This window comes from Anguilla rostrata, chromosome 8, assembly GCF_018555375.3.
Source record: "Anguilla rostrata isolate EN2019 chromosome 8, ASM1855537v3, whole genome shotgun sequence".
Classification (NCBI taxonomy): domain Eukaryota; kingdom Metazoa; phylum Chordata; class Actinopteri; order Anguilliformes; family Anguillidae; genus Anguilla; species Anguilla rostrata.
Genome location: NC_057940.1, coordinates 35568263 through 35586384, shown reverse-complemented (window position 1 = coordinate 35586384; position 18122 = coordinate 35568263). Strand labels below are relative to the sequence as shown.

General features: G+C 45.7%; 1 protein-coding gene across 2 annotated transcripts; it reads right to left on the bottom strand.

Moving 5' to 3' along the window:
• Positions 1–1378: 1378 nt before the first annotated feature.
• Positions 1379–17320, bottom strand: znf384a (zinc finger protein 384 a). 2 transcript variants are annotated; one of them, XM_064347957.1, is made up of 12 exons: positions 17113–17320; positions 15471–15556; positions 14923–15193; positions 14495–14617; positions 12867–12905; positions 9231–9397; positions 9043–9119; positions 8459–8683; positions 6152–6319; positions 5127–5205; positions 3849–4007; positions 1379–2872 (listed from the first exon to the last, which is right to left on the bottom strand). In XM_064347957.1, the coding sequence occupies exons 2-12, from the start codon at positions 15552–15554 to the stop codon at positions 2489–2491; spliced, it is 1776 nt and encodes a 591-aa protein (XP_064204027.1). In that variant the 5' UTR covers positions 15555–15556; positions 17113–17320; the 3' UTR covers positions 1379–2488. The 2 variants fall into 2 exon arrangements, with proteins under 2 accessions (XP_064204027.1, XP_064204028.1); XM_064347958.1 differs by having other exon boundaries at positions 15489–15556; positions 17113–17319.
• Positions 17321–18122: the final 802 nt, after the last annotated feature.

Genomic DNA, 18122 nt, shown 5'->3' with positions numbered 1-18122 from the left:
TGATTCATTACTGGATTTTTTCCCACTTTTCCTGTCAAGTACCATTTGTTTCTTCTCCGTAATTGGTAGTGTCATGAAAAAAATTGTTTATCCTCTTCTTCTCGCCTATTTTTTTGTCATTTTAGATTAAAGCAGTGAAGATTCTCATCGCACACGACTGACTGAAATGCTTCATAACTCATTAAACTAATAAAGCTGGACAGAACCCCACTTGATTAAACCATAATGTTATATAAGTTCTTTGTTCCTGAGAATGAATTTTTCAGTAATGAATTTTTCCATAATCTTCTCCACATCCAGCCCTGCCAGCACATCTCCTGGGCTTTCTGCTTTGCCCTCTGTGTGTTCACTGCAAAGTGGGCTGTGCCCATTAAGTGGTTGCTATACACTTAAAGCACGTTTCTATTAATACACAGCTCACATCCACAGGTCACAAGGCTCCCGGCATGGGAGGGGCGGGCTCTCTCATCTCCATGGCAACACGTCAGTATGCTCCACCTCTAGACCCCACCCCTTGCCTGCACTGCACCCTGTTCAGTGAAACAATGAAAGACACTGTGATGCAATCGGTCACAAGATCTTCTTCTCCCAGCAGCTCAGGTCTAGTGGAATGATGGGAGATAAGAGTACTTGAGATGGATTACTTCTGGAGCTCCCTGGTAAAGTGATGACTCAGACCTGTAAAACCCAGGAAACTGGTATAGCATTTTAGATGCACAAAGAACATGGGACTTTTCCATGACCCCTGCTTCCATCTAGTGGACATATTAAGCAATAACTAAAGTAAATGCTAATTAACCCAAACTAATTATGCTGAATTAATACATGAATCATGATAATAATATAAAAATACTTCCTAGCTTTATTATGCACAGTGGGATTTGTAAATGGCTGTAATGTATTGACTGGAGCATGTGGAGGCTGTTGCATCTAAAAGCCCATAATCACATGGTAAAAGAGAACAGAACTAGCTAAATGAGGGTGTTGGATCTGTCAAAACTCTACCGTACACAAGCTATTCAACAGCTCTGAGCACTCAGCTGCAGAACAGACGACCCCGGTGTGGCAGCACAGACAGAGGGCAGCACCGATAGAGAGCAGCACAGACATAGGGCAGCACAGACAGTGGGCAACACAGACAGGGCAGCACAGACAGAGGGCAGCACAGACAGTGGGCAACACAGACAGTGGGCAACACAGACAGAGGGCAGCACAGAGGGCAGCAAAGACAGAGGTCAGCACAGAGAGATGGCAGCACAGACAAATTGCAGCACAGACAGAGGACAGCACCGACATTGAGCAGCACAGACAGATGAGAGCACAGACAGAGGACAGCACAGATAGCGGGCAGCACAGACAGAGGACAGCACTGGCCGGGTCTGTTTCTGCGTGGCTTTTATTGTCCTGTCAGGAGAAACAGTTGCTTTAGGTGCGTCAGTCTATACAGCATGGAGAATCCACGAGAGTACTGCAGTTTATAAGTAATAATAGTAATAAGAGCAATAATAATATTATTAATAACAGTAATAAGAATACTGAGAACCATGTTATATGGTAAGACACATAATGAAATACTACAAGAATTATACCTAACAAAAATCAGCCAATCACAGCCTCACAAAGCTCAAAGAGCTTCACAAGGTTGTGGCTGGCTGACCTCCAGATACATATCAATGATTCTGTTTGAGTTATTTCTTTCACGTTGGTAGATATTTTTTTTTTTTGTTTTTTAGAAGCAAAAGAAGTCCTTCCCTTTTTTGAAGGTTTGTCTTAGATATATACAGGTATATATATTTTACAAGAAAGACTAGAGTTACCTCCACCTGATGAAGATGATGATGAAACATAACTATGACAGCTGTAATAATGCTGTCAGTGTAAGAGCTTAAAGGAAATTCATGAACAGTACCTGGCAACCAAAAACTGTCAGTGTTGTTACCACAATAACCATCATTCTTCACTGTTTCAGCACCGTTCTCAATAGAGCTTTTCAGGAAAGAGCGGGAAAATAAAATGACAGATGCTAACAATAAAAAGAGCAAGAGCTTCTTCCTCACTCTCATTCGCCTCCCAATTCCTCTCTGACACGGTAGAAAAATACAAAATGAAATATTTGAGGCAAATAATGAAATGAAAGGTGAGAGACAGAAATAAGAAAAAAACACAAAGTTCAGGTTCTGCACTCCGCCTCTCATTCTCTCCTTCTTTCCCCATTTAGTGTCTTTGCTCAGTCCTTTTCTTTCCGTGGCATCTCTCCATTACGCTCCGACCACTTCCCCGCTCCCTTTCTCCGGTAAACAAAGGGATTCAAATCCATAGGATTAAAAATCCATCTTCCCAACCATTCCGCAGACCTCACCGTTTCCCATCATCCCCCTCTTCAGCCTGTTTGAGAAAATATCAGCGCCACCCGCCTGCAGTTTATGCAGCCTTCCCATTCTTTACACGCGGCTCCGCCCCTGGCTCCGCCCCCCAGCCCCGCCCAGCTCTACGAGTTCATGTGCTCCACCTGAATGGCGGAGGTGGAGACGGTGAGGCAGAGGTCCTTGTGGGCGGCCAGGTCGGCCACGCTGACCGGTTTGTACTGGATCTCCCCGGCGGACACCGTCTTGTACTGGTGCAGGTCAAAGGGGCAGGGCACGCCCTCCGACTGCGGGTAGCTGCTGGGGGTGCCGGAGTTGCCCTGGGCCAGCCCCTGCCTGGAGCCGCCTCCCCCGGCTCCGCACCCCTGCCTGGACCCGCCCCGCGCCCCTCGGCCCTGCCCCCTGCCCCTGCCGCCCTGGCCCTGCTGGGCCTGCTGGGCGGCCACGGCTGCAGCCACCGTCAGGGGGTCGGGGTTGTGTTTGCGCATGTGTTTCATCAGGTACGTCTCCTGGGGAAAGAAGCACAGCATTCATTCAGTATTCAGCACCTGCAATGCACGCGCATGCACACACACACTCACACACGCACACATACCCACACATACACAGAGGCGCACACACACACCTGCACATACACAGAGGCACACACACACACATACCCGCACATACACAGAGGCACTCACACACACATACTCGCACATACACAGAGGCACACATACACGCATACCCACACATACACAGAGGCACAAACACACAGACACACACACAAATGTACACGCACACACACAGACACGCCCGCATGCACACACGCACATGCACGCACACACAAACGTGCGCGCACAAATGCACAGACACACGCACACAAATAGCTCACAGCAAATGGAAAGGCAACAATTGGATAGGCACTGAGGACAGACACGAGCAATAAATTACCCAGACTGCAGTAAACCCTTCTCCTGCTCAAACACCCACAGCTACATCCACAGCTACTGCCTGATTAAGGGCAATTTTACACTGTTTACATCAAAGGTAACTGGGATCTTTTTCACAGTTACAGCCAGGCACTATATTGTGAAACCTATAAACACACACATAGGGCATATGTGCACTCACACAATATAAGAGCAATGGATGTTTAATGAACATTTAATATTGTTCACATTTTTGCCCCTTTTAGCAGTTTATCAATGACCTATCAATGAAAGTAAATTTAGTAATCTAAAATGACTGTAAAAATCTGGCTCTGTAAGAAAGGACATAAGAGTCCATGCAGAACCCCAGGTTGTAAGTGGGGTGTGGGTGTACAGTACAGTGTAAGTTAGGGGGTGGGCATGGGTTTGTAACCCACCTCAGACCCCAGCCACACTGTTTCAAAAGCCAGACTAACGGAAGAATCAGGATCTGCTATCAGTGGGCGGGGCTCTGAAGTGAGGCGGGGCGGAGCTGGGAGCAGAAAGGGGAGCGGTCTGGGGCAGACGGGCGTACCGAGGTGTAGGAGCGGTTGCACAGGCCGCAGGAGTAGAGCTTGGCGTGCTTGACCGTGTGGGTGGTCAGGTGCACCTCCAGGCTAGCTGAGTCCGTGTAGGCCCGGTGGCAGTTGTAGCACTTGAAGGGCTTGTCCTTGTTGTGCTGGCGACGATGGGACTGAGGGTCCAAAACAGAGCAATCATTAAGCAGGGAGCTGCCCTTCTAAGCATCCAAAAAAATCAATTCTATTTAAAGTGTCAGCATTACAAGGCCACGCGTGAGGTGGGTTTACTCAACTAAACAAGTACCCCACAGCAGAGTCCTAATCGTTCAGAATATATATATATATATATATAATCTGAAATGCATTATTTTTTTCCTCTAATGAAAGCTACAAGGCGCAACAGTGCCTGCTAAATGTTCAAATGTAATTTATTATCATTATTTTTTATTTTAAGATATCGGTGCCCAAAGTGGAGCTGAAAATGTCTAATTTTCTGCCTAATTTAGAACAATATTATTTGGAATCATCAGCCTGTTAGCTATTAGCAACCACAGCCGCCTTCATGCGCGATCACTGTCTCACTGCTGATTCCGGACAGTGTGCACATCCGCGGTTCTCCTCAGAAGCACGGTGTCTCCTGCCTGTTCATTCCACTCCGAAGCCCACAGCTAAGCTCGCGGAGAACTGAGTCAGAGGAAGGTCTTTCATATGCGGCCTCGGGGCGCCTGATGAACCAGCAGGGGGCACTAGAGAGAGATGAAGCGCGGACCCCTGACCGACTAAACGCTCCCGTAGCCTGGGTGACTCAGTGGACAGCTGTGCGTGGCCATACGGCACTACCGGGCGCGGTCTGCGCTGGCACGGCCCGGATCTGACCCGGGGTTACGGGGCTCATCGCCACAGCGCGGTGCCTTAACCGAGCGAGCCGCCCAGCAGCTCCGCAAAACGCATTTTCTGAGCCAGCTGTGCTAGCCCAGATCAAGGATCAATGCAGAGACAGGGTGTGAATTATCAAGTTTTCAAGTGGGCTGGAAACAAAAGTTTGATGCCATTGGCCCACTGATGACTTAAAACAGTTATTAACACTGCCATAAATGAGTATTAGTAATAGTAAATACTGCCAATGTCTGGCCAATGGTGTTTAGACCCGTCACATTCTGTTGCCGTGGGAACACATCAAGCGCAGGACAGAAATAACTGGTAGTTTAGAACTACAGGTACCTGAACCTTAACATTTCCCAAGCAAAGTACAAGTTTTATGGACCTGAAAATTAACAAACAGATAAGATTACCTGTAGGTTGGACAGCTGAGTGAAAGCCTTTTCACAGCCTGGGTGCACACACTTATAAGGCCTCTCCCCAGTATGAATCCTGCAGAGACACAATCCAGAAACCACCATCTATAGCCTGCAGACACAGTAGTGTGGACTATGTAGTATTATAGCCTGCAGTATGTACTCTTACTGCAGAGAGCATGCATTACAGTCTGCAGAGAGTAGTGCGCACTATGTACTCTTACTGTAGAGACGATATTAAAGTCTGCAGAGAGTAGTGTGCACTATGTATTCTTACTGCAGAGAGCATATATTACAGTCTGAAGAGAGTAGTGTGCACTATGTACTCTTACTGCAGAGAGCATATATTACAATCTGCAGAGTAGTATGCACTATGTACTCTTACTGCAGAGAGCATATATTACAGTCTGCAGAGAGTAGTGTGCACTATGTACTCTTACTGCAGAGAGCATATATTACAGTCTGCAGAGAGTAGTGTGCACTATGTACTCTTACTGCAGAGAGCATATATTACAATCTGCAGAGTAGTATGCACTATGTACTCTTACTGCAGAGAGCATATATTACAGTCTGCAGAGAGTAGTGTGCACTATGTACTCTTACTGCAGAAAGTCTACAGACAGGGCAGTGTGCACTTGCTTAGATTCAGGATCTTGTTTTTTTATCTTAGTTTTATTATCTTTTACTGAAAAAATTGGTAAATAATACTCCTCATAAAACACTGCTCTCAGAGTCTCTTAATGTTTACGGGGGACGTGATCAGCTTAGACAAACCGAAACCAATATCTGCAGCAAGCCTACCCCACATATCATTTGTATGTGAACCCTTAAAGTGCAATAATCTGTGAAAACTGCCGAGACGCTATATTAAAAGTTGGCAATAAAGCGAAAGGGAGAAAATAAACAAAGACATAGAATACAAAGAGAGAGGGAGAGAGGGAGAGAGAGATGTAATGGGAGAGACAGACAGAGGGAAGGAGGAGTGTGGGTCCTGTGGGGTCAGTGTTCCCTGGGGGTGTTACCTGCTGTGCTGCTGTAAGTGACTGAGCTGCCGGAAGGTTTTCTGGCAGTAGGAGCAGGTGTAGGGCTTGGCCCCGCTGTGGATGCGGATGTGCTGCGCCAGGTAGCTGGAGTTGGCGAAGGACTTGGAGCAGTGCGGGCACTTGTGAGGTTTGCCCTCTGTGTGGTTTCTAACGAGGCAGGGAGATAAGAGAGAAAGGGGGAGGGAAAGAGAGAGAGAGAGAAAGAGGTGTCAAGCACCCAGGTCAAATGGGCTTGATCCCGCCAAGTCTGCTCGGGCCCTGGCCGTGAGCCCAACAACAAAACCTCTCCAGTGCCTGAGCCGGGACAGGAAGGACACAAACACACACCAAGCACATCCACCTCTTCATCTCTCTCCCTCTCCCTCTCCTTTCCCCCCTCCCTCCCTACCGGCCACTTCCAAAAACGGAAGCTCCTGTTTCCGGAATGTTCTACAGGCGGAACGGAAGGACAGACCTACATCCCATTCTCATTTGAATGATGAAAATTCTGCACGTTCCACATACACAAGAGTAAAAGTTTCTGGACAGAGGTGTGCATTTGCAGAGAAAGGCAGTTCCTTCGGGGACACGATTTTTGAGAAAAACAGGAAAAACACACAAGATATGGAGGGAAACATAAAGACGAACGATGGGAAGGGACAGATGCCACCGCAGACGCTACAAATCAGTTTATTTCCTCGCAGAAAGATGTACGGGAAGAAAGATGGAAGGAGGACAGCAGGGGTGGGGGAGGGGGAAGAGAGTGAGGAGAGGAAATGGAAAACTCATGTTCTTATCTCACGAGCTTTTCTCTGTGTATTTCTCCATTACTCTGAATGGACACTCAGGCTGAGTTTTAATATTTGTGTCTTTGTATGTGTGTACATTAGTGTCAGGAATAGCATGGGGGGAGGGGGGAGAGAGACAGAGAGAGAGAGAGAGAGATGAACACATTGACACAGAAGAAGAAAAGCAAAGAGAGGCTGAACTCAAAGCAGAAGATAGACTGATAGACACAGAGAAGAGTGACACTGCCGACATAAAAAACACTCTGAGTGTTTCTAAGAGCCAATCACCAGGTACACGACAGCATGCAAATGCAAGCCACATAATCTGTATTTCGCCCACTTTAATATCAATTCCTAAAACATGCACTTATGTGTATTTGCATATGCACACGTGCTTGTGCACGCACACACACACACACACACACTCATAAATATTTTCAAAATAAAGCTGAAAATACAGAAAGTATTTATATTAGGGGTGGGACATTTTACTACATTCTCTAAACAATGACAAGCTAATTTATCATAGCATTCACACGAGCACGCTTTAATTTTGTTTCATTTTGTACCTAAAGCCCATTTTACAGCAGTGGACCCACGTAAAGGCATCAGATTTTCTCTGGCGTAGGCTAGCCTGCACGGCAGCGCTCTTCGATAAGATGAAAGCTCGTTTTGAACTGTTATCAGGCCCGGCTCCAGCATGCCTGCTGTCCTACGCTAGGCGCTGTGGTGGCCCGGCGGGTGGGGGGGCTTGGGGGGGTTTGTTGGTAAGCGCAACACATAGGCTGTACAAGCTTTCACCCATTACTATCGCAATTATTTTTGCGATCATTTTGCAAAAAACTATTTCGGATTTTCAGATTCTGGCCAGTACTAATTTACTTGAGTAAACAGACCCACCCCTAACATATGTAGCAACAACATTGCACTTTGAAGGTTAATATCTTGCTCAGCTGAAACGCCAAATGAATATTTCATATACGCTCCCCAAAATTACATTTCACTTTCCAAAAGCAACTTCAAAGAACATCACATGCCCCACAAAGTCTCACCCTGTACACAGTAACACTTCGCTCACGCAGTAGTCATACAGAAATCTCTAGTCACACCTCTCCAACACACATACGCTCACACACACATGTGTGCACAAACACACACATACCCACATACACAGGCACGCAGCGTGCACACAGTCTCACACAGTCACAAACACACACAAACGCAAACACAGTCATACACACACACACACACACTCACTCACACACACACACACACACTCACATGCACAGACACACACACACACACAGTCACACACACACACACCCCCACATGTACAGGCACTCAGTGCGCACACACACACACAGTCTCATACAGTCTCACACAGTCACACACAGTCACAAACACACATACACACACACACACATACAGGCACGCAGCGCGCACACAAACAGACGCTCCCCGCGCAGGGCTAGCCTGCGTCGCTGTGGCTGGCTCTCACTCCCAGCAGACGGACCCCTACCGTGTGTGCTGCTGTAAGTGACTGAGCTGCCGGAAGGTTTTCTGGCAGTAGGAGCAGGTGTAGGGCTTGGCCCCGCTGTGGATGCGGATGTGCTGCGCCAGGTAGCTGGAGTTGGCGAAGGACTTGGAGCAGTGCGGGCACTTGTGCGGTTTGGCCTCTGTGTGCGACTTGGCGTGGATCTGCATGTCTGACTTGCTGAAGAAGGTCATGGGGCACATCCGGCACCTGTGGAGGGGGTAGAGGCAGTGAGCCGGACTCTATGGGTCAGAGGAGGAAACAGCATCACCAAAAAGTTAAACTCTGTGGAATGCAATGGAGAAGACAGAACAGAACTGAGAGAGAGGGAGGGAGAGGTGGGGTAGTGAGGATCAGGAATGGCTCAGTGAAAGTGAAGGGTTTTGTGGCCACCAGTGTGATGGACCGAATCGCAGTGATGCACCCCGCATACAAATGACTTATTTATTGACCATCAGTTTGAGCAGCTAGCTGTACACTCAGTCATGTCTGCTGTGTAACAATAAACAGTAATCCTTATTTTACTGGGTGCACATTGGTCTCCTCCTACATAAACACTTTTCTCCTACCGGTAAGTTTTGCTTCCGTCTTTGTTGCCATGGTCGTCTTCATCGTTAGAGAGGTCGTAAGGGTCAGCCGCGTGGTGCTGCAACAACAACGAATGAACGGCTGAATGAAGACTCGAAAGATTTTCACAGTGCCAGTCATTCATCAGATTGTCTGCCTGTTTGCTGATCATACATCTAACCATTATTACCTGTCCTCCTGCTGCCAGGTGTGCCAGGATCAACGCATCACTTCCTGTAGGGAGTGTGTGACCCGTGATGGGGCCTGTCCTAGCCAGCTCGGACTTCTTCTTTCTGCCCCTCTTTGAGGGCGTTGGCATGACAATGGCTGGGGCAACACCGGCATTTTCTTTCTTGTCTGAATCAGGGAAGAGAAAAGAGAAACATGGTTGGACACCGCAGAAGAGAAGAACCTTGCAAAATCAGAAGTAGTTAGCCCTTGATTCAAGGAATGATTCCCACTCCACATGAACTACATTTCCCATTATATTTCCCATTATATTTCACCTAATAAGTAACCCCTAACGTGGAGTTTATTTCATCATTTCACAGTAAGCTCTCTAGTTGAGGTGAGCGGTAACATCATCCTCCAGGCCAGACTTGGAGAGCCAACTGCAGGGGGAAAAGTAGAGGCAATGCCATCTCCAAATCGCTAGAGTACTACAACTCTAAACGGATGATCAATTTTCCAAAAACTGCTCACTTCAATGCAAGCTTTCGACAGCACTCAATTGTTATTACCACATTGAAAAGCACATTGACAGAGTATCTGTGTCTCCCAACAAGCTAATGTGCCTTCAGACTTCCACTCCTGCGTGGAACAGCACCTCCGAGGCTGGTAGTGCATAGATCTGTGACATCACACGATGTGTAATTTCCTCCCAAGTGTCTGAACCAGGGCTCCTGCTGCAGTGTCAACATCAGCAGCGCATGACACTCAAGGGCACAGCCTGCAAGTGAGAAGCAACCAGAGCCCTCTCTACAGGCCTTCAGCCAAATCCAAACACAGAAGAGTAAGAACCGTCCCCTTCGTCATATTTTAGATCCAATTTTTTGGATCGCTTTGATTTCAATTCCAAGGTTTTGGCACAAGAAAAGTCAGTAACACACGCATATCATATATTTAGACATTTGGTTTTCAGGATTTAAATACCATGATATGCATCATCTTGTTTTGAAAGGGAGTCCTGCTGAGAGCAAATAGTCAAGCTTACAAAACACTTGCCACGCTCAACAAGTAAAATCGTGACATTCAGCTGCCAGATCAGTCTCAAAAATATTGCCATTTTTAACACAGGTTGTAGTTTAATACGGGCTCCACTACAATCCTTTGCATCTTCAAACTAAAGCCATTAGTTCAAATTCCTTGTGTACCTCCGTGACAGTGGAAAACAGCTACTGAATAGCTACCATCATACTACAGTGCTGTGAAAAACTATGTGCTCCTTTCCAGATTTCCTATATTACTGCGTAAGCGTCACACCGAACGGATTCAGATATTTAGACAAAATGTAATATTAGAGTAAACACAAAACACATTTTAAAAGTTATTATTTCGTTTATTTAATGAAAAAAGTGATCAAACAGCCATACCGGCCATGTGAAGTGTAATTATTCCACTAAACGTAATAACTGGTTGCACCACCTTTAGCAGCAATAACTGAAACAAAATGCTTCCTATAATTCGACATCAGTCTTTCACATCACTTTGGAGGAATTTTAGCCCACTCTTCTTTGCAGAACTGCTTCATTTCAGACAGTTCTGTTTGTGCAGATCTGCATACAGCATTCAGTCCTCTGCCTCCTCAACTACTACATCTGCTGCCATGGCCGCGTCTTTGGAGGGACGAGCCTTTAGATCAACGTTTTGGAGGTTCTTCTGGAACCAACTGTTTCTTTTTTCCCATTTTGAAAGCCCTATCCTAGGCCTGCCTCGGCACTGTGACAGGACCGTGCTTGCTGCCGTGAAAGGAGCATGCAGCATTTCCCCCCGCAGTCTGGCAGCTCAGATGCGCAGCCACTGCGTCGGTGTAGTACACTGCATGTGCAGCTGGCGCAGGTGGGCTACAGGCTGCAGCCACCAGATGTGCTGGAGCAGCTGCGGGTCCGGACTGAGGGGAGGAAATTCCCTCCCTGGGCGGGGCTACGGCCGATTGAGTACTGGCCAATCAGGCTGCCAGGATCAGGTATGAGAGCTTGGGACATATCACACACTGAAACCCAGTGTGCAGCTGGATGAGTCTCTCAGCAGCCTCCCACCAAAATAAAAAACATACTCTAAAAATCTGAAATAATCTTTTTATAAAACAAAAGAATTATATAAAACATGTACTTTGCTTTTTTTCAATTAAACAAATAGCCACCAAACATATAAGTTGATCTGAATAAATAAGCTATAGAAAAAGGTAAAAAGAGAAAGATGAAATACCAAAACCGATAGTGTGCCAAATTTGACGGCAATTTACGACTAGTATAAACGCATACTATTTATGTTTAGGCGGCTTTTCAAGTTCTGCTTAAAATAACAATCTCCAAGCCGAGGAAGAGACGGGTGTGGTATCTGACAGGCCAAAGCTGGTATTAAGATTCTATTGTCAAGTTATATTTCCTGTGAAGGACTTTTAACTATGGAGACACGTTTTTACAGGTTTCTGTATAATAAACAGGACACACAGCATGATGGTAAGAAGGAAATAAGCCGTCGACAGGTATGAAAAACATGTGCTAACAGTTCTAAATGTTCGGGCATTAACCTGCCACGCCTGCCCTCCTGGTTAGCTACTGAAGAGAGCTATTAGCTTGAACAGCTCCTATGCACAAATGGACGACCTTTTGATTTTTGAGGTGAGAAGACAGGCATGGTAGTTCAGACAGAACGCTATTGCCACCTGGGTATGGCGAGTACCTATCCATATATTATTATTTATTCCCAAACAAAATATTTATTGATGCTCAAGAAAACATGCATTAATTCATCAAATCTAAAAAAATGTCCAATATATTATTTCTGGTTGAATCCCTGTAGCTGGAATTCCATCAAAATGAACATTATGTTCCCAAAAGAACATTGCCATATCAGGGCCTGACATAATTCATCCGTCACCAGCAAATTACCCGTTTCCAAACTATTTATTTCACTGCTTCCACACAGTAGTGTAATCCTTTAACATCAAAGCCCACAGATACCAAAGTAGAAAATAACAGCACTATGTCCTGAAGGTTTTCTGAATACAGCTGGCTATGCGTAAGTGCCTTTCATTCAGGCTAGAACGTTCGAACGGTGGCACTACGCAAATAAGAGCACAGCTGCAATTCCAAGGCTAGCCTCTGGGTGCTCTATTATTCTCAGTGCACTTGACTGTGAAAATGACCAGTGAAATCCTTCCAGAGTGAGCCCTTTGCTGCTTTGCTATGCTGTGTGATATGCTACTTCCCCCTCCACAAAACAAGTTCGTCGCCACAATACTTGTGCGACATCTGTATCATTAATTTTCATATTAACTAAAAACTTTGGCAAAAGAAAGGCCTTTACTGCCACTCCAATCAGTTGCACTGAAATGTCTCCGATAATCCGCAACACCTGTATTCACAAAATAGTTATAGTTTCTGCTCTTGGCGGGGGGGGAGTTTTGCTGCATTCTGGCATGGTGTATTTACAGTTCTGAAGTGGCTCTTTAGATTAGCATACATAACACATCCTTTAATAGATGCCTCGCCACGACGCTAATCATACCAAATAGTGCAAGTGATGGCCGCTGTTGCTATGCTGTAAATAGTGTTTGCTTGTGCTGTGCGCTGATGGTGCGTGGGGGTGGGAGGGTACTCACTGTGGCTGTAGAGGTAGAGAGAGGAGGGACGGCCTGTCTCTGACAGAAACGGAGAGAAGAGAACATGCTCAACACTCTGCATTCATTCTCGTCCCTCACCTTCCCCGTGAGGTTGAGTTACAATTACAGCTGGCATTAGCGAGCTGTATGGTTAGTCTCACCATCAGCACAAAGTTGGGTTACATCTGGCATTAGCGAGCCGTATGGTTAGTCTCACTATGGGCACAAAGTTGGGTTACAGCTGTCCTTAACGAGCTGGATGGCTAGTCTCACCATCAGCACAAAGTTGGGTTACAGCTGGTGTTAGCAAGCCATATGGTTAGTCTCACTATGGGCGCAAAGTTGGGTTACAGCTGGTGTTAGCAAGCCATATGGTTAGTCTCACTATGGGCGCAAAGTTGGGTTACAGCTGGTGTTAGCAAGCCATATGGTTAGTCTCATTATCAGCGCAGGGTTGGGTTACAGCTGGTGTTAACAAGCTATATGGTTAGTCTCACTATCGGCACAAAGTTGGGTTACAGCTGGGGTTAGTGAGCCGTATGGCTAGCCTCACCATCAGCACAAAGTTGGGTTATAGCTGGTGTTATTGAGCCAGATGGTTAGTAGCCTCATTAACAGTAAAAAAACTGGGTTACATCTAGTATCAAGGCACCATGCGGTTAATGTTATTATAGGAGTTCAACAGAGTTGCGGTTGCTGTCGATTTGCTGTTGGAAAGTGAGATTCAAACACAAAGTGTGATTTTTGAAAATTACAACCCAGCTAAGTATGTGCAGCCTCCTCAGGCTATGGCTACGATTTAAGGAAAAACAATCAATATTTTCTTTCTAGTTTGCTCTGAAGTGTTGCAAGAACAGAACAGACCAAACAGACAAAAACGAGCTGCCGTTCCTGCCAAGCCATCGAGCTGCTTCCCTCCAATTATGTTGTTTATCCTGCCTGCTCATTTTGTCTGGGTGGATGAAAATGTTAATGCTACTGTGTCTGTCTTTTTCCAAGTCTCCTTCTTCGCCGCTTGTTGTGGGAAACGGCTGCCGGATCGTGCGGTTCAAATGGAAACTCTTCATCATCAGTCACAATCCCCTTCATCAGCTCGTCTTTTCAATCCCTACACCACGCTCGATCAAGAATACATTTCTAAAAACGTCTCGATACACTTTGTACGCTCGCAAGAGCAGTTATTGTTGCTCGTAAACACCTTCACACACCAAAGACTTTAGTTTCGGCATGCTTGAACTTGCACAATGCCTATAAACAGAACTAAATTAAAGTTTTTTTTGCCTTAGGTGCGGGATGCAAGGTTACTGCTGGTTTCATTGGACAGTCGGTCCACGGTTACCATGGGTGATAGTGCAGTCCTGGTAGTACAGGTGACAGTGCATTGTGGGGGTGGTGTCACCCACAGTCAGTAAATGTGAGGGTTAGTTCAGGATATTCACATGCCCTATGTTAGCATTAATATCAGAAAGCCAGAAAGCTTTAGTATTAGCATACACACCGGTACATTGGCTGGTGTCAGACTGCTATAGGCCTACTGCATTGCAGATGCAGGAAAATAGACCATCCGTTGACAGCGTATTTACCGCCCACTGTCTCCCAGCACAACACGCTACAGTACAGGGCTTTACCTGCGTTTGGGGGGTGCAGCGTGGACACTATCATGGTGGTTGTGGGAGGCCCGGAAACAAAAGACTGCGATGAGGAGGGAGGAGAGACCAGCGTGCCCTGAGGAGTGGTAATCACCAGCCCAGCTGAGACAGATAGAGAGGGAGGGTGAAACAGGGAGGGAGAGGGAGAGAGAGAGAGAGAGAGAGAGAGACCATTGGTGACTGAGAATGACTTGTGATACACTGGGACCAGTTTATAAATAAAGGCACAAACATGGACAGAGACTGGTTCAGAACGCTTAGCTACATAAACTATGAGGGAGAGAGACACGTGTGTACATACACACACACACACACGCAGAGGCACACACACCCACGCACACACACACTCACACACACACAAACACACACGCACACACAAGAGAGGCACCTCAACAGAGCCCACAGACCTGCTGTCATGATGCCCGTGGACGGGACGGGCACCACCGTTATGTTCTGGGACGTGTGCGGCGGGTGCAGGTGCCCCCCGCCCGCCAGCGAGGCGCCTCCGCCCCCCTCCTGCTTGGGCGCCCGCGACCCTGCCGCCCCTGCGTCCATGGAGACGGTGCCCGGCACGGTGAGCACTGCCGTGGGGTAGTGGGAGGAGGAGTGGGGGAAGGAGGGGTTCTTGTCCGGGCCCAGCTGCTCCTTCATCTTGTTAAGGAACATGGCGTTCTCAATCTGGAGCAGGGAATCAGTGCGGGGCAGCGGGAGAAGGGGTCCAGACCCAGCAAGAATGGGACAGAGGGAAACACAGAGGGGGATATGGGGCACACAGAGATTAAAGAGCAGCAGGACAAACACACACACACACACACAGGTCAGACTACAAGGAGGAATCATTCAAAGGACTAACCACTGCTTCATCTTCTCAAATAACATGCACCCGACCCGTGGTAGCCACCAAAGTAAAATAATTCATTGTTTGAAGAAATAATCATCGCGCTTTCTTATTTACCAGTGGTGACGTCCATACCTGTCCTTGCACTGTTGGAACGGGAGACCAAAAGTATGATGAGTTAAAATGGGAATCTTCCATCATTCCTGCAGTTGAGAAACAAAATTCATCAACACCATAAAGGAAATTTAGCAATAGTCTAAATGTGTCTATGCCTCTACACTATATGGGGCAATTGCTTAATAGCTCTGGCACTTCACCACGGTGGTTCCAACAGTAGTGACTGAAAATAGATGTTATGTATGATAATACAAAAGTATTATGTAAATGTAATTAGGTGTGATGATTATTATTCCAGTTTGTTCAGTATGTTCATCCAGGTCTCTCAAATAGATAACTATTAATTGTGTGTGTGTGTACGAGCTCTTAATACAATTATACAAACTGATGCTCACGTTTTGGTTGTACAGTATTTAAGTTTTATTTAACTGTCTTTGAAATGCGTCTCAAGCTCATTATCTTTTTAACTTATTTTGCATTCTCAAATATTGCCCCTTTTGACATATTACCCTGTCAGGCAGATATTTATCGCGCTTAGCTACGTGTTTTTGGCTAAAATTATCTAACAGCTAACATTTTGTGAATCAATTCTGCCCATGTAATGTACATTTGACAGTAACATTAGTCATGATTTATATTCCGTAACATATGCACAATTTAGCTATCGTATGTTAGCGTCAGCGTTTAATGGAAGCAAATAGCAGTTCCTAGCTATCCATAATACATGAATTTAACTAAAGTTAGCTATTACGACAGTGAGATACTTGGTGAACTCATGATTCGATTATCACTCCTCAATAGGGGTTACTCTTGCCATGATCTAGCCACCCTATGATTCGTTAGCTAGTATATGGCCGCTGCTGTAACAAAAATAGCTAACTTGCTGCTGTTAGTAACTTAGTATATTAACGTTTCTAACACCACCACGCAAACGAAATTAATTAATAGGTAGTAAGCTTGTCATAGCTAACCGCCGTAGCTAGCTTTGGGGGCGTTTTGGCTAGCTAACGTGTGTCGGATTGCTATCTATCGAACTAGAGTCTAGCGATGTTTGTTTATGTAGGGCACATCAAGCAACTGTCACTATGGCTTTACAAATTAACTAGCTAGCAAGCTAATGTTTCCCATCTAGTGAAGTTAGCTACTGTACTGGACAGAGGGGCGTAACGGGAGATAACAACACAGCTAGTCTACCAACAAAGCTAGCTAGGTAAACACCTAGCTTATAGATAGGTAGCCAAGTTGTTTTCGTTTGTGCTACATACACATTAGCTAGCTAGAAAGCTAGTTAAGAATTCGTGGGGAATTAAATAGCTAGCCAGTTATTCTGACTCCTGTATTTTTATATCTTAAATCAACTTTTCATATGCATAGCTAAATAAACTTCCGCTTCAAAACAATAACTATCCTCTCTGTTTCCATCCTTCCCACGTTCGCCTCTGTGAAAATAAAAAAAGGAAAAAAAAAAAACTCGGGGATAAAAAAAACGAACAGCGAAAAAAACAGTCGACGCCAAAGCCCCGGTGTGAGGCGCAGCCTCAAGCAGACTTCCGGCTGTCGAGACACAGAAGAGAAGCAGCTCATGCGAGTCACTCAAATGAACACAGAAAAATAAACTAAGTGGGAAATAAGTAGAAGTTACCGATGCTGACGACTTTCTCTCCTTCCCGGGGCTCCCTAGGGCCGGGACAGTTCGGAAACTCCGTCCAAATCTGCCCGAACCCACAAATTCACCGAGTTTTTTTCTCTCGCTTTTTTTCTTTTTTTTCTCTTCACTTGCGGGGCTGCCCGAATCGTCTGCGCCCCACTTCCGGTGAATAAGGTCAAGAAACAAAAGCATACTGGTTAATGCTGAGGCAACTTCCGGTGAATTGGGTCGAAAAGAATCACTCAGGCTCGTTGCAAAGCTTTAAATGACAGTGCCACCGATTGCCTTTTGTAAATTTGAAAATTATGATTTATTAAAAGCTGTTTCATCCAACACGAATACATTGTGCATGCATTGCCCTTTCTGTGATGTATCAGGGGCTCTAGACTGTACTGACTAACCAGCACTGAGAATGTTTGGAAACACGAGTTAGTACTGTATTTCAGACTGGGTCACTTATCGTAAAACGGGGATAAATTTGGGGGGAAAAACGCATGACATGGCAATAGCTTCACCCTACTGTACTGAAATGAAGACGAATGGCCGTCAGGGGGCGACATATAATTAAAAACGCATCATAGCTATAATAACGTTTTAATGTGCACTTCCACAGAAGTCATCATTTAATAGTAGTTAAAGAAAACACAGATCGCCATACGTCTTCATTTTATTTTATTGGTCATTTTTATTTTGAATGATTTAAGTCATTGTTGCAGTTGCGATCGATTACATCTCACTGCCTCCATTGTGGGCTTCACTGTTACAAATGTGCTTGAAAACAGAAGGATATATGTTCAAATCCTAGTGGGGCACTGCTGATGTGGCCTCCCCCTCTTTAATTTTGGCCCAAATTGCTGCAGAAAAATATACTGCTTCTGTCTGTATGAGAAGAGTGCCTGAGATAATGAATAATGATTGATGCTAGCTAAGACACTGTCTACACCAAAGAACTCTTGGGGAGACAGTGAGCCATAACAAGCCTGTATGTGGTAACATGCAGTGGC

What these genes read in the sequence shown, in the direction of transcription:
- znf384a (XM_064347957.1), bottom strand. Translation starts at nt 15,554, where the DNA reads ATGATGGAAGATTCCCATTTTAACTCATCATACTTTTGGTCTCCCGTT. An exon ending in TCTCTACCTCTACAGCCACA is followed by an intron (nt 9,398 to 12,866) that starts GTGAGTACCCTC and finishes TCCCTGATTCAG; the next exon opens with ACAAGAAAGAAAATGCCGGT. An exon ending in ACCTGGCAGCAGGAGGACAG is followed by an intron (nt 9,120 to 9,230) that starts GTAATAATGGTT and finishes TTGTTGTTGCAG; the next exon opens with CACCACGCGGCTGACCCTTA.